This window comes from Mastomys coucha, unplaced genomic scaffold, assembly GCF_008632895.1.
Source record: "Mastomys coucha isolate ucsf_1 unplaced genomic scaffold, UCSF_Mcou_1 pScaffold6, whole genome shotgun sequence".
NCBI lineage: Eukaryota > Metazoa > Chordata > Mammalia > Rodentia > Muridae > Mastomys > Mastomys coucha.
In genome coordinates this window covers 56435697-56463068 of record NW_022196912.1, presented here as the reverse complement: position 1 = coordinate 56463068, position 27372 = coordinate 56435697, and the positions used below count along the sequence as shown (strand labels likewise).

Here is a 27372-nt window from a genome sequence, read left to right as displayed (position 1 = left end):
ATGAAACTTCAAAATGTGAATGAAATTGTGTTCTTGCTCCTCTGAGAACTGTCAGGCTGAGGCTCTCTCCTTTTCGGTAGTGAGCAGTAAACCTGGCCCTGCATCAGTCTAGGAAACGAGCACTTGATAGTGTACAATGGGCCTTGAGTACATGCTTGATAAGTGAACTGTCCTCTATGAATCCCATTTACCATCTTATGCTTATGTATAATTGGATATACATGATTAAAATTAGATGCATTAAGTGAAGGGAATGGTTATATAACTTAATGTGTCAATCAAAACAGAACTCTCTCACCACACCCTTACTCTATAAGTTCATAAAAGGTAGCCCCAAGCAATAACCAGGGCCCTTGAGTACCCTTATTTACATGCCTTGCTTATCATGGATTTCCTTTAAATAAAGTTTAAATAAAGTTAAAGTCCTTGCTACTTTTGCAAATTTGTGTGCTTCCTTTAACCCTTTGAGTAAGAGGCCAAGAATATGAGAACATTTAGCCTAGACCCCAACCATTGGTTAAAAAAAAAAAAAAAACCCAAACCCAAACCAAAAGAACCCTTTCTCTATTTTTTTTTAATAGAATTAGGACCATGTTTTAGTAATCACACATTTTGATATAAACCACCCTGTAGTGTATAAAAATCAAATAAGACAGTGAAACCTGTTCCTCTCGTTGTTGTCTTCTGTGTAACAATGAACCACAAGCCAGACAGAAAGCAGCTCTAGGTAGGAATCTGAGCTCTTCACATTGTAATTACGCACAGAGAGAAATACTTGCAGGCTTAGTTATAATAAAAATGTTCACAAACATTTGTGATCCAAAGATGAAAAAATGATCCAAAATGCTGTAGTTAATGGTTTTTGGTGTTTAATAGGACAGCAGTTTGTCATTGACTTACACAGAAGTAAACCCATCTCATGAAATTAAAAGACAGACTTTACTAAAGAGACACTTTTTTGGTCAGTGGATTTTTTTTTCAGTGATTATGAAATATACGCCATTTTGTAAAATGGCGGGACAAAGAGCTGGCATGCAGATAGACCATGTCACAGCTGGCAAGGGCAGTAGCCAGCCATCACCTTGTCCACCTGGCAGCTGTCTGTTTAGTGCAGAGCTGTCTAACGCAGACAAACTTTGATGGCTTGATTTGCTAAATTGGCTCTGGTTAAACTACTTAGTGTTCAGCTGCCCAGGTAAAGGTTTTCCTCTCCACAGGATGGTAACTTACACCATTAACTTTCCAACCTTTGTTCTTTATGGTATAAGTGATCTGTGTTCAGAGTCCAACAGCAACAGAAATAGGATTGATCAGCAAAGAAGTTTACAGATCTCATGATCATAGGACCAAGAGATTTGTGCAGATTCTATTCTATTCTAAGCAAAGCCACACTGATAATGACTGGAATAAAGGCAGAAACGTTAAGATTAATCTGATAACTTTATTTAATATTTACCATTCAGCAGCAATCAACATGAACATCTGAGCTAAGAGAATCTCTTAAAATGTTCTGCTATATACTGCTTTAGAAATACACTCACATGATAAAGTCAACTATTTACTGCCAAAAAAAAAGAAAAAAGAAAAAAGAAAAAGAAAAAGAAAAAAGAAACTGCTTCAAGAGCAAATAACACTGATTTATTGTGCGCCCAAGCACTAGTCAAGAAATCTACTAAATTACACAGGGAAAGGAAATCAAAGAGGCTTTGTTATCTTATGCATGTCACCTTACTTAAGGAAAGATTTTACTTCTTTAAAGCAAAAGAAACATGGAGCTTTCTACAGACATGTATAAGTGTATGTATAGATATATGTATCTTAGGATGTGATTATAAACACAAAGTGTTATTATCAAATGCAAACACTAATTCAAGAAATTTCTAACTGCAAAACCTGCAAGATACAAAGCTAAGATTCATAGGTTCCTTTCCTCAATTATGAATACTTTCACTAAACATAAATATTTTTACATATATTAATTTTCTGACATTCAAAATTGTAAAGTCAATATGGCAGAATTATTGTTAAAAGCACATATGTACAAATATTTTCCATACATAAAGTATTTGGCATAATTATAACAATCATACTGCATCCACAACTGTTTGCTTTTTACTTTTTTTTTACACATAATGGTATCTCTTATTAAAATTAACCAGTTATGTACAAAAATACTTGAACATTTATTATAGAAAACCTCTATAACCAGCCTCAACAGCATATACCTGCTGAATGGTTTCATTAAGAGAATATAAAAAAGTGGTCACTGCCTTCCAGGTAAGCTAGCAACAAAAACAAACACAACTAAACTAAAGATGAGCTTCCCAACAAAAGAGGGAAAATATTTAACAGCATGGTTTAAAATACAGTTCATATCTATTGTCAATTGAGTGTTATAAACAGTCAGTAAAAGGAAAAGACAAAGATTAAAAAATACATTACTACATACAAGGTGCTTTGTCACCCTCCTATGACTGCCGCATCAGCATGTCTAGTCTACATCCACCTCAGATGCTCTGCTGCTGCATCGAGCTAGAATGGTCCACAATCCTCCTCCCCCAGAAGAAGGACCACAGGACAGAGCAGAGACGCTCAGCTCTCCTGGTAAGAAGGGAGAGTTTGAGGAATTCTTTATTTTATGCAGGATTCAAAGTTAATGCCCTCACCTTTTCAAAGGCCATTCAATCATGTTAATATATTTTCACTAAGGTTTTGTCTTCCTTCACACTATTGATTTAATACTGTCCAGTATTGATTCCCGAATCCTAGTTAATGGGACACAGTAATTTGTGCCTATTTAAACCTTGAACACCTGCTCTTTATCAGTGACACGTTTTGTATAGGAAATCATCAAGTAAGGAAGCACAAAATTCAAGTAAACACTTCTCCTGGGGTCTTTTGCTTAATCTAGCTGATTGGAACTCCGAAAGCAAATTGCACCTTGAAAAAGTAATACAGTAGATAGCATGGCGTCAGGGCACTTAAAGATTTAGCAACCGATTCACAAAGCAGAGTTAAGGATGTAGACAGCTGTCAGACGTCAAAGAAGTATTTTGTTTAAAGAACAAAACAACTTCCGGTCCCAGTCCTCGCAACCCCTAAGTATCCACTCCAACCAACCAGCCTGCTTTAATCTTTAATTCTGAGGATGTGCGCTTAACTTTCTGCTCAAGGGGAGAGCCAGAGTCTTCACCTTCTTGACTGAAGTCTCAAGAAAGGGCCGCTGTGTTAGTACGTGCACAGACAAGATCAGCTTTCTCAGAGTATCAAGTATTCAGAAAAAAAGGTATATACAACATTATCCCGCAATCTATTGCTTGACAATATTGTATTGGCTTTAAGATTAATCTACATAAAAAAGTGAACATAAAAAGGTACAAAAGGAGTCTTTTTCACAATTCACCACTTTCAAATGAGAAACGTTTTAATGAGACTCAGCCATACTTCATGTAACATCTGGCATTTTTAGATCAGTAACTTTTAATATTGTGCAACATTATATTAATAAGCAAATTTAACTCCATTCATTTAAAGAAAGGTCTGAGTAAGATATTTAAAGTGCCTACACTAAATGTCTTCTCATCAGACTTATCTTGTAAACGGCAAAGAACTCATCGCAGATACATAGAAAAGTGACTTATAGCTGAGACACCTTTCGGGGCAGGGGCCTGGGCCTAGGGCCAGGCTCAGTCCTACGGGTCCCATTCTCCAGGTGGCTGGACCGCGCAGCCAAGGGCTTGGGGGGCAGAGCAGGTGGCTCAGAGGTGACAGGGATGGAGAGGCTGTGAGGTAGCGGGACAGGGCGCCGCAGAGTCCGCTCGTAGACACTGTAGGGGGGTGGAGTTTTGCTCTCCTTGCGTACAGGTTCCTCTGACCCGCTGAAGCTGGGCACGGGCACCGGCACAGGCACCGGCACAGGCACCGACTGTTCATTGGCTTGGTTTTCAAAGCCCGAGGTTTCCGACGTACTACACCGGCTAAGCGAGGAGATTCCACTGCTGTAGCTACCGGACAAGACAGGGGAGTTTGAGCTCAGTCCTGGGGAGCTGTACTCCACTGGAGATGGGGTGAAGGACTGTACGGAGCTCTGCTCTCACCAGAGGTGGGGTCATGCGAGAAAAGAGACAGATGTTAGAAATGTTTCACCAAACTGGTTCTTTATGAAGACAACCTTGGATTTATAGGGAAATCTGTAATCCAAAAAAGACCTTATGAGCCCACTGAGAGCGGGTAGCCATCAGTAAGCCCTAGAGAGGAGATGCAGACAACCCAAATCTGCCAACACCTCTAGCCTTCAAGAAGGAGGGAAAACATCTACACCACCCAGCCTGTGATAGTTTACGGTTGGTAGTTTACGGTAGTCCAAGCTAAGACAGACATCAGATTTAAATTTAAGCATTGCCATCTGCAGTACTGAAAATACACCCCCAGATGCTTATGTGCCAGACTCCACCCTCATTTACCCAGTTCATCTCAACACCTGCTAGATAAAAAGATCCTGAGAGTGACTGGGAAGAGGATTTGGAGGCTACAGTCAGTCCTGTCCTAACTAGGATAAAGAGCTTGGGGGTGTGGCTTGGCCATGGGTCATGACTGCCAGATAGGATGCAGAGGTTTGTTTATTTATTTATTAGATATTTTCTTTATTTACATGTCATATGATACCTCCTTTCCCGATCTCCCCTCTGAAAAAAAGAAAGAAAGAAAAAAAAAAAACCAACCCTGCGCCCCACCCCCACCCCACCCTCTCCGGCTTTGCTTCCTGGCCCTGGCATTCCTCTACACAGGGGCATAGAACCTTCACAAGACAAGGGCCAATACAGAGAGGTTTGAGGAAGCCAGTGTGACACACTTTCCACTGGAGGAGAATCCTTACACCTGGGCCTTCTGGGAGCAGCCCCTAGCTTTTGGGAGCCAAAGCTGCAAAGTGACAGCATTTGGATATTTTCGCCTGAGATGTGAGCTGTTTCATCTGCTGTGTTTTTAAAAGCCCAATTTAGCTGCTAATTTTTGGAAATAGGAAAATTTCCACATAAAGCCCAGATTTCTGGCATTCTGGCACACTGCAGCAAGAGCCCACATCTTCTTATGGAGGTGATCTGAAGGCAAGCAGGGGTTGTCTCCTTCAGATGGGGTATGGATACTCGAGCAGACTGTAGGCTCCCTCCTTCCACACGGCGCTCCAGCCAGCCTTCTTCACCTAGTGACGGCTATCTGGCCCCGCCAGAGTCTGATCCTTGCTGCCTCTTAGCCCATGTCTTAAGGAGAAGCCATGAGAAAGCTCTACTGGGAAATGCTGCCTATGAACATACTCTTTGGGTACATTCAAGCCTTATTGGATTATTAAAATAAAAAAATAGTAAAGTAAGAACCTTAAATTTGTTTCGCCAGTGCTTTCTAAACTTATGTGATATTAGACCTTTTCCCTTTCACATATCACCTAATGTCTTTAATGTTCTACAATGTGCACTTTGCTATTCTAGGCTAACTTTTTACCTTGATGACTGCCCTGCCCTGCCCTGCCGTGGTGTGTATGTGTGTGTGTGTGTGTGTGTGTGTGTGTGTGCAGGTACAGGTGGAAATCAGAAGTCAAGCTTGGGTGTCCTCCCTCTGGAGCTACCCACCTTGCTTTTCTAAGGCCAGATTTCTCCCTGGCTTGGAGCTGGCTGGCCAGTGAACAATGAGGAACCTCCTTTCTCTGTTCCATGTACTGGGCTGGGTAGTATACACCACCACATCTGGATGGGTAATGCATCTGCTTTTTCACACGGGTTCAGGGTGGCTGGACTTAGGTCCTGTGCTTTCAAGGCAAGCACTTTACTGAGTTACTTCTCCATCTCCTAGCCTCTCATTTAAAAAGATATAATGCTGGCAGGCACAAACACTTTCATTTAATAGGAGTATACGATTAAGCATGGTGAATTATGAGCTCCGGATTCTGACATCTTTTTCAGAAAAGAGATCTCAAATTCAACACAAGACACGTAAGATCAGTCTTCTGTAAAGAGTTCTAATGCTCTGGGTGTTTAGGCACACCCCAAATTCTATCAGATAAGATACTGAAGAGCATTCCGATTATAGGGAAGCTTGGAATCTGGGAGTAGTGTGCCCTCTACAGTAGCCCGGGAGTTACAGCACAAGGTGTGATCTCACGATAAGTTCTCTCTCTCTCCCCCTCCCTCTCTCTGTTCTTCAAGCCCTATTTATAAAGATATGTTATATCACAAGACTGCCTCTGGGCCAGTATGAATGCATGCAGGTCCCTTTTAGGACAGTACAGACCAGCTTGCTAACTGGAGCCATTTAGTAGGTACTTGAGCATTTTCCAATAAGGCTGTCTTTATTCTTTAAGAGTTTAATCTCTCCAACACTTACTGCCTTATTTCTACTTGGCATAATGGAATTGAAAAACACAGGCGATAATTCCTTCACCATGTGTGGGAGTGAGTTCTTTTGAGGGTTTATAGATACAAGGATGTGGAAGCACCATGCCTCCTCACATCAGGATGAAGACAAGCAGGGGCTTCCAGAGCAAGCACTGTCACGTGGACTTCACGGGAACAGCTGTACTGCGAAGTGACAGCAAAACTAGAAAATCATTTGCACTTCCAGCAAAATTTTTACATCAGGAATTCTGGCAATGAAAACCAAGCCACACTTCTTTTTTTTTGGAGGGGGGGTCCCCGCTTTTTGGCTTTTTGGTGTTGGTTCTCTGTTTCCATCAGTGACAATCAAGAGCAGCACAGATACAGAGGGTCATAATCTGTCCCGAAGTGTTTGTGGCGATTAATTTGTCTTTTCATCTCAGCTGGCACTGTCTTATCTACACAAAGGACACAGGGTGTGGAACCCTAAGTCATCCTGGTACAAAACCAGCCTCCTGTTTGCTCCTGGGGCGGTGTTGCTCAACACCTTCTCCAGTGTGCTGAAAAGGCTTGTGGCCAGTCCGACTGAGTATGGATAGAGGCTAGATATTACTCTTGATCTTCATGAAGGACTTGTATGTTTAGAGATGTTAAATAGCCTGTATTTACATGTCAAACATGTGACTTTTAAGGTGGCTAGCTTGTTCTCCATGTCTTTTTCCATTTTTGCCATCGACTCCTCTATAACTCAGTATGTGTTTGTAATGTGAAGTACTTTTAATACAAAGTATTGAGAGAAAAAGTTGAGTTTGGCTTTGCCAAAATGGATGAGGTTGATGATAAAGCCCAGAAGCTTCCAGAAGGGCACTTAGTAGACCATGGTTTTTCAATATAAGTGTACACATGTATGTTTAATGTGCTTTAAGTGTGTTGACTATAGTTTGTTATGTTCTCACTGCCAAAATTTGGAGAATTATGCTGCGCCTCCTCCTCCTACTACTAAACAACAAAACAAACAATTGAAAACAAATAATAACCCACAACGAGTTCTGTGTTCTTGGGTAAAGCTCTCCAAGGGGAAAAGCAGGGCTGTCTTCTTGCTCCATCCCCCTTCTTAATATGACCTTTGCCTTGTCTGTGGGAATGAGAGCACCCTTGATGTGCTTAGGAAGAGGTTTGAAGAGAAAGGAACCAGGGCCAATCTTTGGACCCAGTCTAATGACAGACCTGTACCTTCAACGGAGACCGTCCAGCAGGTGAGGGGGACACTGATGTTGTGTGTCTTGCTGGCGAAGCTGTAGATGGAGAAAGTACATTTTAATTAAGAAAAAACCAGAGGGCGGGCTGCACATGCCCTCTATGTGCACAAACCCAAGCAGATGTGTAAGTGTATAAGGATCTCCTCAGCAGAGGAAGAGAAAATTGGAGAGGTGAAACTATACAATGGCTCTCTAGAATAGATTCCTCCTAGAAGATAGTGCCACCAAGACACTGGCCAACTAGTGAAAAGTTACTGGCACGCACACGATGCTTTGACTAGGACAGTATGGCCCCAAAACTGCTCCAACGGCCTTTCTCTCCTTTCCTTTCTGTTTCTGCTGACAAGGCTTCCTGTTGTCAATGCTAGTCTTGAGCTCCATACATATCTGTGGATGACAATGAACTCCTTAGGCTCCCGACACCTCCTAAGTGCTTAGTTTACGTGTCTGTGCTGCCACGCTTGGCTTTCACATCCTTTCCATACCCCCAGGTCCAGATGCCTTTCATCAATCAACTGCTTTATCTCATAAAACGCTCCTGGTGGAAAGTGCCAGGAGTCCTTGGGAGATGCCTCTGTCTTTGGCCTGAACAGGGATGGGAAGACCAAGGCCCCCTAGACAGCCTAGAACCGGCCCACAGAGATGTTCAGTAAACTTTCCCTTTCATCCCAGCATTCCCAGTGCAGACAGAAAGCTTGTCCACGTCAGTACAAAGGGAGGTCAGCTTCCCGTTTCTTCTCTAATGCCCGTCCATAGGTCTTCCCTCAGTCCCCTGGGTGGGGACCTTGAGACATCACCATTGAGGCAGGAGTAACTTCTGCTTCTCTGGAGTTTTCAGGCCTGATACCAGGGACCTAGCATGTGTGGCATGTGCTCTTTGTATGCTTACAGGCCAGATCTTGTTTCTAGCATGTAACTGCATAGCATAAAAACAGCTTGTGACCCAGTCAATAGGGTGAGGGCGAGCCGTCCTTCCCATTTCCACACAGAGTGATTTTGGCGAATGTGAGCTACATTTCTTTCTGTGATTACCTGCCACTCTTCCTGCCGTCACATTGAGGTTTAGAACTCATAAAATCCTACAGAAAGGCTAAAGGGAAGAGAGACAGACAGTTGCACAGCCCCACAACACTGACCACAGATGATGATATCAGGACAGACCATGAAAGCAATCGGTACAGAAGGGACAGCAGCCCTACCAATCTACTTGGGAGGAGAAGGGTTGTCCAGCTGTGCTGAGCCCTAAGAGACCACAGAAGGGGGTCCATTATCACACTGCGGGGTTGGGAGGTCTCATCTACACAAGCCAGCTCCTACTTCTGTTCCCACACGCGGTGAGTGCTGACTAGGAAGGAAATCATGTATGTACAGAGGAATCAGTCCCAACTGGGGTGCTACATCTGCCACGATTGTCACAGAGGTCAAGGCCACCTGTTGTACTTGATTCGGTCTTAGACATGGCACAGGCCTGGCACCTAGTGTTCATTCTCAGAGCTATTTTTCTGGAAATGTACTCTCTACAAGCCTAAAACAGGCCTGTCAGTTTCCTTTTTTTTGTCTCAGATGACCAGCTAGCATTGATAATATTTATTCCTTCGTAAGAACTATCAATCTTACTTTCCCTTAAAAACACCTTTCATGTTCTCATATTCAGGGTCACAACCAAGCCATTAAAGTAGACTGTCTGAATGTACAAGTATCACCAATGAAATACAAATGATTTGGCTGATGAGTCCTCATTTCCACAATTAGAATTGATATACTAATACAGATGATCAATAGAATTAAATTTATCCCTCATTCTGTTTAACTATCTCATGTGCAACCCCCCCCCCGAAACTATTCAAAGGATGGGAAGCTACAATGTAGTAAGTGAAATGGGAATGCTCAGTGTAGGCAAATCTGTGTGGGGGGGGGACAGCACCACATTTTCTTTGGTTCTTAGGCCAGCTGTACCTGGAAAGCTCCAGCAGACAAAGGAAAGTGCTGACAAGTTCAGGTTACTAGAAAAGGCAGGCAGTTTAAAGCGGAGGCTCCTCTTAAAACTGCTCCACATGCAAGTCACCAAGCAAGTGGTATGCTCAGAGGGAAAGCTGGCCTTTTCTCAACAGAAACTCATGAAAGAGCCAGCTCTGCTTCTGTCTGTGTTTCCCTCGGGACCCAGGGCCGGGCTGGAAGTTTCCCAACCATTTTCAGCACTCAGATGTTAGTGAGCTGAAGAATCCCACGAATGGCCTGGTAAAATGCTGGTTCCAGCCTCATTTCAGGAACATAATCTACTGGCTCACAAGACCTGAGGCTATAACGCACATTAGGATGTGCTTCATGAGCCACAGTCACAAGAGATGCAGATACATGCTTCAGCCCTTTGAGCAACACCACTGCCGGAAACCGAGCTCTCAGAGCAGCAGATTACTCCGGGTGTCAGGGGCACCTCAAAGCCACTGATGGTTGGCTCTTGAGTCAGCTGAAACATTGATGTCATTGTGGAAGGTTACAGAAAGTGGCTGAGTTAGCAGAGATTAGTACAAGCGAATGGGCGAAGGGCAGTGCCAGTGGCCCACCAAGCAAGAAGGGTTGAACACGGAGCCGGGAAGAAGACGGCATGCTCAAAGTCTTCTGAGGGGCTTATTAGAATGGACTGTTGTCTGACTGTACGGCAGAAGTGCAGGGAAAGGAGGAGCAAACTAGAAGTGAATTATGTTGCTAGCAAACTGAAATACTCAACATACTTATTTTATGAAAGTGATTATTCAAATGCTTCAAATACCCACCAGTCTGTGTGGGCCTTGGAGGGACAGGGGGAGAGATAAGTTTCCCACAGTCCGACATGTTCTTGGCTTCTTTCCCACTGTCCAGGCTCCAGCTGCTAGGGGTGGGATTCACAGCTGGAAGGGAATAATACAGCTAAAAACACAAGGGCCAGCTTTGCCTCTCAAATGCTTGCAATCTTAGGAGAACGTCAGAATTATCCAGAACGTGGTCAAAAAGACCACAAAACCTTAAGCAGGAAACAAGCAGGAACCTTCCCCAACAGTCAACCTCTCTCTAATTGGTTACCGAACAGAGCTGACATTTAATTGAGTAACAGCGGGTCTTTTTATTTCCCTCAAGCTGTCAAGCAGGACTACAAATCTCTATGCCAGGGAGTAGCAACCTGCTGAGAATTCCAAATGTTGTTTAGATGCTGAAAGATAGATGGAAAATATAGTCATCAGCCTATTTGTAGAAATGTCTGAACCAATGGCCATCTAAAGGAGGTGGAGAGGCAATCCACACTCTCTCATTTCAACCGTGTGGCAGAAGTACCAAGGACAGGGGGCTAAGGGTGCCGCAGGATCCCACTGACCAGTCCTGTCAGGAAAGGTCGTGTCCCAAACGGAGGAATTACACTAAGTAAGTCTTGAGAAAGCAACTCGGACTGCTGATAGCATCATTCTTCCTTTGCAATCCATCTGTTCCAGGCATCAAGATATAGGAATATGGACAGCTCTGCTAGGAAGCAGGGCAGGACACACAAGGTTATGAAACACTCATAGTAAACCAGCATTCACGCTTGCTTCCCGTGCAGACACTGCCATCTGATGGACGCAGTGAGAATTGCCACATTTTATTCCTCCAAATTACTGCTTTGATTTAATGGGGTGGAATTATTATAAATATTTTTTTCTCTATTTCTTTTATATCTGCTGGGTGGTTTTCTTTAGTAAAGTTGGTAAAAATAACAGCACATCCCTAGTTTCTCCTGGTAAAGATCAGTGCTTGACTTACAACATTAAAGCTAATGTTTAAAATACGCTTTAAAATAATTTTGGCTAGGTCCTCGCTAATTTTCATCTCCCTTTGGGAAGTTTTAATGTTAATGTATCAGTGTACCAAAATGGTAATACAGCCTAGTTCTTAATGGGGGCAATTAAAGTGCACTTTACTGGGACATTTCATTAGTAAGTCTTGATTCATTAGCTTGCGAGGCTGCTAATTTTGAGGCCTGACCCTGAGAGGCAAACGGGTGACTTTGCAAGTCTCTGCACCCTCCGTGGAGGAAGTGACATTTACTCTGCTCTTCCTGGTCTGTGTGTTGCTAATTGGCATCTTACTAGTATGCATGCATTTGGTGTGTGCATCTTATTTGTGTGTGCATGACCTTGAGGCGGGCCCCACTCCATTACGTGGTAGATCGAAATGCTTATATGGTAATTAATTGTACAGGAGCCTATCTGAGTCACCACAAACAACAGATGAGCTGGCTGAATATGAGCTTTGTGAAGGAGACAATGGATGGGGTCTGTGGAATCAATCGGAGGAGTAGCTATTTCCATTGTGTGAACTCGTGGCTTAATTGGCAACTTTGCTTCAGGAAGAGCAGGCTTGGCCTGGTCTCACTGAACGACAGAAAGTCATTACACAAAGGAGTTCCTAATTTGCTCAGATCTTAACAGTTTATGGAGAATGGATCATGATAAATTATCTTTCACTAATTGCCTAAAGATCACACTCACCCTTATCACTGACAGTCTAGAGCCCTACCTGCTACACGGCACACAGACTGGGGGAAATGAGGACACAACAAACCCTGACACATGCTAGGACCTACAAGGGTTGGATGATTGACTACCTACCTTTCTCAGGTGCAGAAAGGTTGGGGTCACTGCGAGGCAAGGCCCCTTCTCCAATGTGATTAAACAGCATCCTCTGGAAAGGGAGAAGAGTCCATTTTTATGATATGATATGCTGAGACATGATGCCTTTTAGAAAATGAGATGGTTATTTCCTTATGAAACTCTTTGCTTAAAACATTTTCTATATGGTGTAATGAGCCTAGGAACAAATAATTAAACTATATTTGAGGAGAAAATGGGAACAGAGTCTTAAGTTTTCTGAAAGAAACATAATAAAAAATGGTGTTTTACATTAAATATAAATGGTAAACAATTACTCATAATAACCATAGGGAAAATTAATAGTAAATATTAGCTAGGTATGGTGTTCTTTACAAGTGTATACTGCTAGACTGGCAGTATGACATATGAATAAGAAGGAAAGGAGAAATATTAATTTAAAAACCTATGACATAGACAAACTCTATTATGGTTTAAATCCTATTAGGCAAAAAAAAATGAGCTAATGAGTATTCTATAATTTTAACCTACAAAAATACTAAACTTACATGGCTCTCCTAGCTCATAAAAAGAAAAAGTGGAAACCTACAGTATTATACCTTATTGTAATTTTGGTAACATATATACTGCTTCAAATTTTACCCAAGGCAGATAACTTGGGACTAATCAAGGAAGCCTTTCAGAGTTTCCCATGCTGGCACATGATCTCTCAGAGCAGATGAAACAAACTGAAATCCCCTTGCAATGCCAGTGACAACGGGAAATAAAATTGGTTAGCTGGTTCAGCCAAACGCACTCAGAAATCATTTCTGCAAGACATCAGTGCTGCGCAGAGGAGGTATCCTGGGCCTTTCGGGAAGATCACACAATCAGCAAAGATAAACCAATCAAGCCAAATCCCACTCGCTCTCATCCAATTCCAGATGCAGCTACACGCTTCTGCCAGGATGGTGTAGAAAAACAGAGAAATTAGCTGGAGCAGAAACAAGTAGTTTTCTCTGCTCTTTAAATTAGTCCCAAATAAACTGTGAAATACTCAGGGATACAACGTGAATCTTTAAACTTCGTACCCGCCCTCCAATGCACGTATGTTACCCCTGGACTGAGCCTGTGGCCCTGGGCTCACTCAGGGTTTTTACGGTGAGGTTTGAGTGACAGGCAGAACCATATCCCCTAGCTCCTGTGACATCTCCAGGACACAGCCCCTTCCCTGGTCATTCATGGGAGATGGCAAAGGCAAACAGAGTGCCTGCCTTCTTGTGGAAAGGAATCAGCTGTAACTACCCTCACTAGCTATGGGCGAATAGGAAGTTCTGGGCAGAAGCAGGGGTCTTCTGCTACATTAAGTTTGTTCCTCCCTCCCCAGACTTCTGCTCCATACACATGCAAACACACACACAGATGGTTCATTCGCTGGCTTTCCCTTGGAATGTTGTAGCAGCAATGAAACAGGTTTGAGATCAAGGACTAGGCAGTCCCTCTCAGTTTCTTCTCTGTCAGGGCTGTGACCCAGGTATCCCTCTAGAACAGTGGTTCTTAACCTGTGGGTCCCGGTCCTATCGAGGGTCCCATCAGATATCCTGCTCAACCTCTGGGTACCATCAGATATCATGCATATTTACAATATGATTCATAAAATTAGCAAAATTATAGTTGTGAAGGATTCATAATAGTAGCAAAATTCCAGCTAGGAAATAGCAACCCAAGAATTTTATGGTCGGGGGGTCACCACACCATGAGGAACTATATTTTCAAGATTATAGGATTAGGGAGAACCACTCCTCTAGAAGGCTGAGTCAGATGGCATTTCGAACAATGGGCAGAGACTGGGGGTGGACTGACTGAGTCTTCTTCCCACTGGCCTTGTCACTGGTTGCTTTTGGCAGGTGCTGTGAGACTCCAAAGAGATTCCCACACAATCCCACACTTTCCCATTGTTGAGCCTCTGATTCCCCCACAGGCCTACCTGCGACGGCTCCACAGGTGTCGGGTAGATGGCACTGCAGGGTCTATCTCTTGGGGACAGGCAAGAGTTTTCTCTGGAATGTTTGTGTTTGTCAGACAACAAAGGTGAAGCTGGGAAGAGAAACAAGAAATTACCAGTGAGCTAGCCAGTGGGGCCTTAAAGAAAACCAGAGTGTTGTGGCCTACAATATGAGCCACTGAAGCCACAGTTCTTAGGGCTTGGAAAATTCTCAGGGTACCAGTTAGGGCACCCCCAACTCAGCACTAACCTCTGGCACTCGATGGAGCAGAACTCGTCACATTAGGTGAAGCAGAGTGAGTGGAACTCAGGCTTGAGGTAGATGGGCTGGGCTGGAAACATAGGGAGCTATTGTCATACATGGTTAGAAGCTTCAGTTCATGACATTTGAAGCAAGACACCAATATTCATGTCATTTTCAAATTAGCAAAAAGAAAAACGAAAACCCCAAAGGCCACTCAGAAACAGAGCAAAGCCTTATGGATTCAGACCAACAATGAAGATGGCCTGGACTGATTAGGCCTGAGATTTCCACTACTGCTGAAGGAAGGAACAGTTTCAGCTCTAGTTCCTGACCCCATCAGTAGCCCTCCTTCCCTGTAGTATAAAGAGAAATACTTCTAGTCTTGGGGACATAAATAGGGAAGTGTTTCTAATTTTCATTTATTGACTGTGAGCACATACGTGCCACAGCATGTGTGAGTGCATGTGTGCATCTCACCCATGTGGAGGTCAGAGGACAGCTTGCAGAGAACTTGAGTTAGTTTTCTCCTTTTGCTATGTGTGTCATCATGCTGAGCGGCAAGTGCTTTACCCACTAAGCCATCTAGCTGGTCCAGGTGCGTGTTTCTAAAGGGCACACAATTTGCCTTCTCCTTAGCTTCAAAACTCTGTTCAAAGCATACACTGGGAGTCACATTGTGGCTGTTTGCAAAGACAGTGCTAGGTTTATTTTTTTTTAACCACAAAATAAAATGTGTCAAGACTCCCATGAGCTCTAAAATACCTATAAAACTATGCATTTTATGATCCTCTCAGCTTCCGAGTGACAGAGGGGGTTCAGCGTCCTCCTCTGCCCCTTCCCTGCAAGTGGATCGCCTAACTCCAGAGAGCACATTAAGCCAGAGACCCGGGCAGGATCCCCTGTTGTCTCTCGGGTGAGGTTCTGAGACTGGAGCACCCAGCCCGGAGGCACCTTATGCATTTCTTCTATATTTTTTTATTATTATAGAAAATTTTCTTACATAACTATGCAAATTTTATACTGGGGCCTCCAGCCACAAGGGAAGTCATAAAGAGTTACTAGAAAACAGTAGGAGGCAGCCAGTGTATGTCAACATGCTCCAAGAACCCAGGCCACAGAAAGCCAAGAACTACCAAGGTCAATCTGAAAGCTAAGCCGGGGTGTGCCTGGGCTTCTTATTGGTTGCTTGTATTTTCTTAAACTGATGGGCATTTTGGAGAGAACCATCTTTGTGGGTTCCAAAGGCCAACAAAGCAATACGGAGAGTTTTTAAAAGGTTGGCCCTTAAGTCAAGTTCTTGCTTGAAGGTCTGTTCGTGAGCCCAGCAGGATGGACAGACACTCTCATGATGCAGACAGAAACGGAAATAAACGTAAGCAGACAAGAAGCTAATGAAGTACCTGCATGTTAAAGACTTCGTCAGAGCTTTCTGATTGCCCTGTAATATTGCTTACTTCAGCAGAGGCCTGGGAGGACAGCGAGGACGAGGAATACCGGTTGACAGCTGGGTAACTTAATGGGCTGTTTCAGGAGAGGAAAGAAAAAAAAAAAAAACAACGGTTGTTTGCTCAGTCTTGGAACTGTATTTTATCACATGCTGGCATGGCATAACAACGAAGAGGAAAAAAAGACACATCCCATTCTGTTTTCTCCTGTTTGCCTCAATATAATCGAATGTTTGAGTTTATTTATTTCTCATGCTGTCGCTGTTTTTATCAGGGGGCAGATGTCTGCAGCTGCCTCGTGGCTTAATTGTTTCATCAAGGAATAGAGAATTTGACAAACTGTACCATAAAGAATGAGAGAACCATTCCAGATCATCTTGCGGGGCTGGCAAATTGTAAGGTAATTCAGGATATGACTTACCTGCGTCTAGGGATTACCCTGGTACCATCTGGGCTCATGGAAGCAGGGGCTGAGTTTCTACACACACGAGGGCTTCCATTGGGAAAGTGGACAGGGCTGGCCTGGATACAAGCAGGGAACTCCTAAAGAGGAAGTAAAGAACATGTTTGACTGGAGCAACTGATCTATGACGTGCTTCAACCTACTAAACAGATACTCTCAACATCATGGCATCTACCTAGGGACCAATTACAAATGCCAGTGTTAATTGAGCCTTCTGATGTGGACATTTGTTTTCATAAAGGGTGGAAAACAGTAGGAATGCAACTGTAATATGAGAAGCTCCCTGCCAAATACTGCAGTGTGGCAGAAGAACCAAAAGATGTCACTATTGGATACTGCATCCACAGGCTCACCAACAGCAATGGCTGTGGTTAGATTGCCCCACCGTGGCGTTCCGCACACACCTGTATCCCGAAGCTCGATTTCATCACAAAGAACTGGTCCACCAGTTTTTTGTGAAGGGGTCTCATATCTTGAGGGACAAACTTCTCGTGCACAGCCAGCCCAAATTCCAGAATCTGTGCCTTGATAACAACAGAAGGGAAGGACCGCATTAGTGACTACTTCTCACGGATGCTCGCTGTGGACCATTCATCATCTCTGACCAGCTACACCGATTTATGGGAGCAACGGTTGCTTTACAGGGAGGTCCCAGGAGCAAATAAATCCTACATGGGGATTTGACTCCCCGAACTTGACTTTCCTACTTCACCTTTCCCAGATATCTCACATCTTTAATGATAACCCTCTTTGGTGGCTATGGGTCCCTGGCCCGCTCATCCCCTTCCTAGGGTGAGGCGGAGAATGGGGCAGAAGCTGTTTCCGGTTTGGAGGGTCAAGCAAATCTTTCTCAGGATGACACCCTCTCTCCTGCAACAGCCTCCCAATCCTGAGCTTGGCAACATTTTCTAGGGGAGAAAGAAAAAAAAAAGAGCAGGAACTCTGTAGCAGTTGCTATACTTTTTGGTTTTCTTTGAAACAATTATTTTTATTTACTTGCTATAATATTCAAGGGATCCTGTCTCAAAGAAAAGGAAATGAAGGTAAACAGTAAACTTTCCCTTCTTTAATCACTAGTGCGTAATTTCTTGGGTTTGTATGACAGTAGTCTTTTTTTTTTTTTGGTTTTTCAAGACAGGGTTTCTCTGTATAGCCCTGGCTGTCCTGGAACTCAGTCTGGAGACCAGGCTGGCCTCGAACTCAGAAATCCACCTGCCTCTGCCTCCCAAGTGCTGGGATTAAAATCATGCGGCACCACCGCCCGGCGACAGTGGTCTTCTGCATCTCAGTAAACAGAGATGGAGCTGCAGCATCTTCTCCTCTGGATGCCTAGCCCTGACAACACCTTTCTAAAGAGAAAAGGCCCCTGAAATGAACATGAAGGAAACCGTGGAGTGTACCTGACACACAAAGGGAGAGACGGCCTGTGAGATGAAGAGATGGGAGAGACCCAAGAGTTGTGACTGACTATAGCCACTGCTGGCCTTTTTTATTTTAAATAGGTGTTGGATACAGGATAATTTTCGTTTGCTCAGGATAATTTTACTTGGGTCATCAGGGAATAGACACCCGTAGGGAGATTAGGAAGCTCATTGCAAGGAGTTTGGCCTGTGGGTCAAGCAGAAGCAGGGCTCTACAGAGAAAGATGTGATATATAGCAAGTTGGCCAACACTATCAAGCCCAGCACCTCGCTGGAACTTTATGAGGCTTTCCTGTGTTGGACCCAAATGGCCAAGCTTTATACTTTGCCCCAGTCTTAGAAGTGGGTCATTGAGAAGACAGTGTCCATGGGCCAAGTGGCTCTCTACAATTGAGGCAACTCCTGTAGGATCAGGCAGCTGGATATATCTATTGGAGATATCTCTATGCCAACCAGACAGAGGTCCAGGAAGGATGGTGGCCTTTCCAAACTAACTCCTAATGGTCCCACAGAAATGATGTGTCATGCCCAAGGTTACATGACAGGTGTTTGTGTTAGCTGTTCTATAGTAGAGAGCTTACAATTCCTGGCCATAGACAGCTCTTTCCATAGGGTCCCATGAACAATACCAGGCATGACATAGTAAAAGTCTTTCTAATTTAATTTTTTTGAAAAGTATCCTAACTCTGAGCTACTGTTTTAATTCTGGGGAAAGAACTTATTCAGGTCAAACACCCCAAAACATACTCGGAAAGAGACCATTTGTGAGAGGTCATGCTCCAACTGATGGCCAAAGAGTCGTTATGAAATCAACCATTAAGGTCTTTATGCAATCCTGCATAATCACACTGGGAACTTATCTTTTCCTGTAGGTTAAAGCTCCTCTCCCCACTAGTCCACTTGCCCTGATTATATAGCCCTGTCTCTCTCACCCCATGTCATTATTTTGTGAATAAAATCTACAGAGCATAAATGGACTAAAACTCATCATAACCCCATCACCTTCCAATCTAAAAACCATGCTTTTCGGTTAACTTCACATTATCAAGTAGATTATATTATCAAGTAGATAATTTCATAATATCAAGAGATGCTTCTGCCCCAGTCTGTCATACGTACTCTGCTTTTCATGGGAACAAAATTATTTTCTGTTTAACCCAGTTTGCCAACTGTTTCTTCTACATCAGAGGTTTGTAAACCCTTTTCAGGCAACCGTCAAGAGGGGCATAGGCAGCAATAGCACACTTATTCTTGCTCTCAGTTTCTGATGGCACCAAATAAAAATAAACTGCATCTATGAAATAGAAAATGAGGCGTGTACCTAGTTGGTCCACACAATACATCCTCTAGGTTTTATCTGCAAAACACAGTACTGCCATAGAGCAACTCTACTCATTGTCTACTCTTTACTATTGCACTTATGTAACTATCACATTCATTCATATTCTTATTTAGGATCTTGAGGTGGCCTGAATTTATTTGAGCATAAAATTTTGAGGGACAGGTTAGCAACAGGTCTACAGAGCAAGTCTTAGGGAGGGACATTCAAAGAAACTACATGAAATGTTACTTTAGGAAACGACTTGTTAAGTTTGCTTTTGGGTCCAAGTGGGAAGAAATTAGCCAGTTGGGTTACGTCATAGGTCAATCTATCAACTTGACTGCCACTTTAGTTAGGCTGTTCATGCAAATGCCTGTAGGTGGGTATCTGGCAAGGATGCACAGAGTTAGGCAAGATAGAATGGTTATTTCTGCCATCCTACCTGCTCTAGCATCAGCTCTCTTAACCGTGCAATCTTCTCACCATCTTCAGGATGACTTAAAATATAGTCTTTGACAAAGAATGCCTAGGAAAAGAAGAAACAGTCAGACTACCCTGGGGGAGTTACCATGGAAGTGAAAGGCACACTTATTATTATTTTTCTCAGGCTTGGCATATGCAGAGAAATGGCATGGTTACGAAACATGTTGGGGACAGATGGAGTGATTCCTAACTGTGGACAGCTGGTCATAGGCAACATTCAGAAAGTCAGAGCATCTCTTGTAGAGCAGACCCAAGTCAATAAACTATACGCATTATATTAAAATAAATTGTCTTAAGATTCAATGTGGTGGGCTGGAGAGATGGCTCAGCCGGTAAGATCACCGATTGCTCTTCCGAAGGTCCTGAGTTCAAATCCCAGCAACCACATGGTGGCTCACAACCATTCATAACAAGATCTGACACCCTCTTCTGTAGTATCTAAAGATAGCTGGAATGTCTGTAGACAGCTACAGTATACTTACATATATTCAATAAATAAATCTTAAAAAAAAACCCTAAGATTCAATGTGGCTAAGGTGGTCTTCTGGCCTATTATAAAAAACAGATGAAAAGTCCACTTCAAGGATCACGAACCAACCGACTAACACACCCCTACAAGTTCTCTGATCAGGCAAATTAGGTAGACATTTGTTAAACAGTCCTGATCTCCTGACCCCAACATAAACACACTCAAAATATCTCATCATGAAGATGAAATACATGGGCTGCACAAAGGGCTGGCTACACATTTGTCCTGTGTTATAAAAGACTGCATTTGGGCAGACTACAGCCATCTGCCACTGATAATGGGCCCATGTTTGCACAAAAAGATCTACAAAACCCGAAGGCATCTCCACTGACAAATTCCTGTCCAGCAATCCTCAGTCCTTACCTCTTGATACCTGGAAACCCCACCATTTACTGCGGCATCTATGACTCCATTGAGGCACATGGTCAAGGGGTTGATATTCTGCATCTGCCTCGTCTGGCACTGGCTGATCAGGGTCTTTAGCTGCTGGTTCTTATTTTCTAACACTTCGATAGCGTTTTCCAGAGGACTCATTTCTACCTGAAAAGCAAATGAGCATAAATATCTACTGACTTTCATGACATTCAAAACCAAAGATGTGGAGGGTACGGGGACAAGACAGACAAAGCAGATTATCCATCTTATGAATCACTTATGGTTCTTAGTGGCTCCCATCAGTATCTCTTCTGGGAGCTATCCCATAGCAGAGGAAAGGATGTGGAAGTTAAGTTACCCACTAATCAGTAAGGCGTGAAAACAGCAGATAACTATATCCATTAGTGGGAGTGTGGTTTGGGTAACAAGGAACTATTCATTCTACAATAGCACAGCAATAAGCATGCCCTGTTTATGCTCTTTTGGGTGGACCCGGAATAATGACTGTGTCACTCTTCTAGGCACTTATTTGATACAAAGCAGCATGAGAAATACAGAGATACATTAGCAGATCTTCTGGTGTCAGGGAGCTTTCAGTCTCATTGGAGAGAGGGGACATATGCCCATGCAGACCCCATATGCATTTATAACAGTGCCATATGGTGGCACAGGATGGCACACAGTTGGGAGTTACAGAAAACAAGATAATCATATACATTCCAGGATCTATTTCTTGGTGCAGAGCCAAATAGAATCATAATGACTTACTGGGTTGGTACAGGGGACCTAATTGTGTCTGTGATCAAAGTGTTTTCTCCAATATATGGCATTATGCTGTTAATGCCACTGAAACACTCTCTGAAGAGAAGGCCTGCCAAATTCTTAAGTGAGGAAGCGGCTAGCTTTACAGGAAGCACACTTAGGCACTTGTTCTTTCAGTTAGAGAAACAAATTAGAATAAAAGGCCACTCAGGCCATCTTAAAGTAATACTGAAAAATCACAGAGTGACTCAAGTGCATGAAAATTAAGAATAAATAGTAATCAAGGATAGTGTGAAGAGAAGAGAAGCCAGAACTTCTGACAGAATAATTTCAATCTGCGTAACCAGCAAAGAACCCCGTCACGGAATGTGCAAGACTTTGAGACTAGTAAAAAAGAAGAAAAAAGAAAAAGGTAAACACCACAAGAAAAACTGGGCAAAAGACTGAAACAGCAATGTCAGAAGTAAATTTAACTAGCTAGTAAACACCTGCAAAGATACTGAGCCTTATATGTGAGAAAACACGAACAATAATACCATACTATAGCCGGGCGGTGGTGGCGCATGCCTTTAATCCCAGAGCTTGGGAGGCAGAGGCAGGTGGATTTCTGAGTTCAAGGCCAGCCTGGTCTACAGAGTGAGTTCCAGGAAAGCCAAGGCCACATAGAGAAACCCTGTCTCAAAAAACCAAAATAATAATAATAATAATAATAATAATAATAATAATAATAATAATAATAATACCATACTATAAATACTATAAAAGGCCCCCTATAGTGGTAAAAATAAATATGGTGATAGACAGCAAGTGAGAGTGTAACTGTGAGCACCAGAGACCCCTTTCTGCTGTTGGAAGTGCAAACTGCCTCATTAGCTTTGGAAAACAGTTGGAGTATCTATCGCCTATCTACCTATGTAAATTATATATAATATTATCTATAGCTTTGTATATCTCATGGTTCAAAAATCCTATTTGTAGGTGTACATCTGAAAAAAAAAATGGAGCTGGAAATGTATGTACCCGCACAGCTGGAACCTAGAACAAAATGTTTGTAACTGTTCCCCTAATCAGGAATAATATATAGTAAAGAGAAGCTTTCTTGTCATACCTAGTAAATAGGAAAAAATACCACAAATAACACTGAGCGAGTGAAGCAAGTCTTAACAGAGTACACATGGTTAAGCAAAACTGAGTGGACTGGTTTAGAAAAGCATAAATAGGTGAAAGTTAAGCTAGGAAATGCATGCCACAAATGTCAGGATACCTCGAGAGTAAAGGCAGGGAACTCACTGTAATTTGGAGGGGCACATAAGAAGCCCCTACGATGTTCTAGTGGTGATAAATATTTTAAACAATTTGTGATGCTAAACCTTTGTTTTATATGTGCAAAAGCCATAGCATAAAGGAAAGTCTTGAGTCTAAACCACTGTAAGTTAATTAGTAAGGGTCTTCAGAACATTAGGACAGAATGCTGGCTCCTGAGCAGTGGATCTCGACCTCCCTAATGCTGTGACCCTTTAATGCAGCTCCTCATGATGTGGCGACCTCCAACCATGACCTTCATTGCTACTTCATAACTGTAATTTTGCTACTGTTTTGATCCATAATGTATGTGTGTGTATGTGTGCGTATGTGTGTGTGTGTGTGTGTGTGTGTGTGTGTGTGTGTGTGTATGTGTATGTTTTCTGATAGTCTTAGTCAATTCCTAAAAGGGCCATGACCCAAAAGTTGAGAACTACTGCTTAGGGGCTGTGGGTGGGGAAGAGCTGTGTCTGAAAGGACACAAACTCCCGGATCATAGAAGGAAGGACTCGGAGAGATCACTGACTCAACAGCTGCAAGCCATCAGCCCCATCGCTATGCACTCCAAAGGGATTACAAAAGTTTTTGACTTGTTTGTACTATAATAAAATGAAAAAAAAATCCATCTTCACTTTTACAAACTCTAATACTAGTAATTCAATAATTTATGTGAACATCACATAAGATATAAAAAAACTTATATAGAATACACAACCTTCAGAGAATATTTCCAACATGTATTTGAAAGAAAGTATAAATAATTCACAATGTTGGAGAACACTGAACACAGGCAAGGAATGGACTCTCTGCAAAGGAACCAGAATGAGTAAATAAAAGGAGGGCTGCAGATCCTCACCAGCACTCAGGAAACACAAGAAGTGATACACAGGCTGCCATGTCTCCTTGTCAGGTCAGAAAGCAAAGATGGCATCTTCGAGGAAGACACTAAGCAGCTGGCCTGTGGCTCACCCACTCCTCTTCCTCTGAGGAAGGGAAAAGGAGGCAGGTGGCCAGGTCACTTCTCCTGGCTGACCAAACCTTCATGTAAATGCACTAAGAGTAACTTCTAGGAGGCAGCCATGTAATCTATGGAGCCCTGTAGTAGAAGTCCGTAGCAGGACTTCTTAAGTAGAAAAGCACAAACTCTAAGACAGTGTCTCTGAGAGGTTTCCAGTTAACCCCTTGGAGAATGACATGCAGTGTCTCCAACTATACACTTAAAACTGGAGAGTCCTGAGAACCCCATTTATAGCTTTCATGTGTGATTCTAAACTGTTACCATTAACTGAAGGATGGCAGATGCTACCTTGGTCTTGGAAATTCTTCTTGGGCAGAGCATTTGGACCACATTAAATGACTAATAAAGCTTGATGCTAGGAAGGAACATGGAGTCATGTCTGATTGGCTCAAAAGTACTATCTCAATAGATAAGTAAGGAGGATGCCAGAGGCCACTGAAAAGGAGCACAAGTGGAATCATAAAGCAATTGAAAAATAAATGATAAAATTAAGAGGAATAATTTAATAACAATAGCTGCCATGGAGTAACACAAAACAAACACACTCAAATCTATGATCTGGTAATAATAGTGAAACCTAAATCAAACAAATACCAAGCAGCCTCTCTGTTACTCCCTCAGGGTGCTAGGACTAACTCATTTTGAAAGAACATTTTATTTCCTTTCCTATGTATCATAGTAATAAAATATTTGATAATGAATATTATTTTATAAAAATATTACAGTGAGTAAAGACAAATGATAAAATATTAAAATACACTTATTTAGTGTGTGTGTGTGTGTGTGTGTGTGTGTGTGTGTGTATATGTGTATGTGTCGGCATGCATACATGCATGCCATGTTGGGCACATGGAGGTCAGAGAACAACTTGAGAGAGTTGGTTCCTTCCTTCTAACATATGGGCCCTGGGGACTGAACTCAGGTTTTCAGCCTTAGTGGCAAGCACCTTTACCTACTGAACTATCTTACTGGCCCTCAAATATCAGTATCTCAATCCCTCAATGATCAATAGGTCTGGGCAATGACAACCAATAACCGATGGTCAATTATTCTTGGTAATATCACAAGAGAAGAGGAGGGGAGAACAGAAGAAAATACGAGAGAGGCATTAAAAACTATGAAGTGGTCTTACACAAACAAACACAACCTTACTATGCCTTGAGGCTTAACTATCAACTCACAAGAAATATAGGCCACAGAGAAATATGTTATATGACCCCCACTTGGATCAAGACTTAAGAAAACATTTCAAGGCAAACCACTGTGATTCTTCAACAAAAAATATTTAAAAAAAAGCATGCAAGGGGGAAAATCTAGACTAAAAGCCTTTAGGCAACACTGCAAAGAACTGAAATGAATGTCTAGAGTCAAAGGAAGAATAAAGAAGAAATCAGACTACTGGTGAGGCATAAGGGGGCACTAGAAATTTTATAGTCACCACATTGTTGTGATTCTTTTATAGATAATAATGATATGGTTGTTTATAAATACACACAATGAGACGGTTAAGGATGACACTGTATGATGTTACATTTGTTATAAAATTATCTGGTGTGATAAGTGGTTAGGAGTGCAGATAAAACAAAACGGGTTCCTTTTCTAGCTGCTGAACATGACAAATTAGGATTGTTATACATTTCCTCTATTGTTTTTGTGTGATAGAACTAAGTTTCAGAGGGTAATTGCCTCCCATACATCCTGGGAGTATGAACAATGATGGAAGCAGGAGGAGGCCGACTTCTTACACGCAAGCCTAGGAGCCTAGAGCAGCAGTGAAGCAAGCACAAGATGGCGCTGTAAGCGGGGCTGGAAGAGCCTCGGGGATTCTGGGTAGGGTGATGCATGTGTATATTTTTTTGTTGAGTTTGTTCTTTGACAATTTTATACATATATAATGTATATCTTGATGACTACAAGCAGAAGTCTTTCTAATCTCCCTCATACCCCCTTTGAGTAACCTGCCCACATTTTTTGTTGGTTTCTCCTTCTTCTTCTTCTTCTTCTTCTTCTTCTTCTTCTTCTTCTTCTTCTTCTTCTTCTTCTTCTTCTTCTTCTTCTTCTTCCTTCTCCTTCTCCTTCTTCTTCTTCTTCTTCTTCTTCCTTCTCCTTCTCCTTCTTATTATTATTACTGAGACCACCTGAGTTTAACTAGGATCCTCTGCGTGACGATGGGTTTGGAGTCATCCACTGGTCCTAGTGGGTTTCTCAGTGGGCACTCAAGTAAAGAATGACTACTCCTTCCCTAGAATCCATTCTTACTTCATCAGGGAGGGGCAAGGCTCCATTAACCCATTCCTGATCTATGGTTGAATGCTGACAGACCCAGTCTTGAGTAGGCTCATTCCAGGAAGCCACAGTACACAAGTGCATTGGCTGTGCCAGGCCCAGCAGACAGCATTCCACAGCCCTTCTCCCTATCTTACATTCCTCTGCAATGTTCCTTGAACCATAGCGGGGTAGTATAAGTCCTGTTTAAGTCTGAGAGTCCAGCTGTTACTTACAGCCAGCACTTTACACAGCCCTGGGTTCTGCATTCACCAGTTTATTACAGTCAAGCTTCTCTGGTTACAGTTGGAAATAGCACTTATACATGGATATAACCATAGATATTTAGAAGGCAGCTTGGCAACATGACAGTTAGACTAAAAAGAAATAAGTTCAGCTTTAGAGGCTAAAACCTCCTCAAGCATATATTGGTGGGTGGGGTGGGTATACTGCACTGGACATGACTTCCCCCTTGTGGAGGGGGCATTACATCCACATTGAGATTCCATCTCACCAAAATCAAAACGGCTAACATAAAGAACAAACTCTGGTTAGGATGTGATGACAGAGAAACCCTGGTGCATCCACTATGGAAATTGGCATGGAGGTTCCTAAAAAAAAAATCCCTAGAGACAAAACTGCCATATGACCCACTACTGACCAAATACCCAATGGACGCTACATCTTACTTCAGAAATACTTGCTCAACCATGCTCACTGCTGCTCTGTTCACAAGAGCTAAGAAGTGGGATCAGCCTTGATGGGCACACACTGATGAGTGCAAAGTGAAATGTGTCCATATACACAGTGTATTTCCTTCACCTGTACAGAAACGTACAGTTAGGAAGTCTGCAGGTGAAAGGATGGACCTAGGGAAAAATTATACCGAGGCTCTGAAAGATAAACACTGCATGTTCTCTCTCACATGTAGAGTCTGGCTTCAAACCTTCAGATCTGTGGGATTAATCTGGAGTAGCTGCAGAAGCAATGAAACAAGATAAGGGCTATTGGGCTGGGGAAACACCCTAAGTGAGTCGGGAAAGCAACACAGAGATACGGCTATACAGAGGGGGGATTGTGAGGGTAGAAAGTCTAAGCAGGGATGGGTGCGGGTGGACAGACGAGAGTGGAAAGAGGAAGTTTAACACTCAGATGAATGGAAAAAGCTATACTGCTAATCATAGACATACACTACTTTTTAAGCCAACATAAAACAGAAATTAAGGAAGAGTTCAAAGAGCTCTATCCCAATATTTGGACACTAAACAAACCCCTAATGTCAGGTATGAGATATCACCTGTTGATGTGTTGATCAAAGCTCTGCAGGCCTGTGAAACAAATACAGGTTTTGCCATTCTTCTTGGTTACCCACCAGAACTACCTGACAAGATCCTACTGTTAAAGACATCACACACCATGTAAGGAGTAGAAAAATCAAGTTAGAACTGCCGGCTTCCTCCCTGGTGGCTGGTGTTCCTCGAGCTGGAAGGTGTTCTACACACCGCTGGGGAAAAGGT

At 42.6% G+C, this 27372-nt stretch overlaps 1 protein-coding gene across 7 annotated transcripts in view; it reads right to left on the bottom strand.

The window, feature by feature from the left end:
- Positions 1 to 1616: 1616 nt before the first annotated feature.
- The window catches only part of Dock4 (dedicator of cytokinesis 4), a 411188-nt gene continuing 385432 nt past the window's right edge, over positions 1617 to 27372 (bottom strand). For 2 of the 7 annotated variants that reach the window (XM_031357369.1, XM_031357373.1), the window contains 11 exons: positions 20497 to 20673; positions 19564 to 19647; positions 16784 to 16903; positions 16338 to 16459; positions 15872 to 15992; positions 14478 to 14559; positions 14210 to 14319; positions 12244 to 12316; positions 10399 to 10512; positions 7593 to 7660; positions 1617 to 4087 (listed from right to left, as the gene is read on the bottom strand). In XM_031357369.1, coding sequence (XP_031213229.1) covers positions 3638 to 4087; positions 7593 to 7660; positions 10399 to 10512; positions 12244 to 12316; positions 14210 to 14319; positions 14478 to 14559; positions 15872 to 15992; positions 16338 to 16459; positions 16784 to 16903; positions 19564 to 19647; positions 20497 to 20673 — 1521 coding nt within the window. In that variant the 3' untranslated portion in view covers positions 1617 to 3637. The remainder of the gene's footprint in view (positions 4088 to 7592; positions 7661 to 10398; positions 10513 to 12243; positions 12317 to 14209; positions 14320 to 14477; positions 14560 to 15871; positions 15993 to 16337; positions 16460 to 16783; positions 16904 to 19563; positions 19648 to 20496; positions 20674 to 27372) is intronic. The other 5 variants (XM_031357375.1, XM_031357374.1, XM_031357370.1 and 2 more) reach the window with 5 other exon arrangements.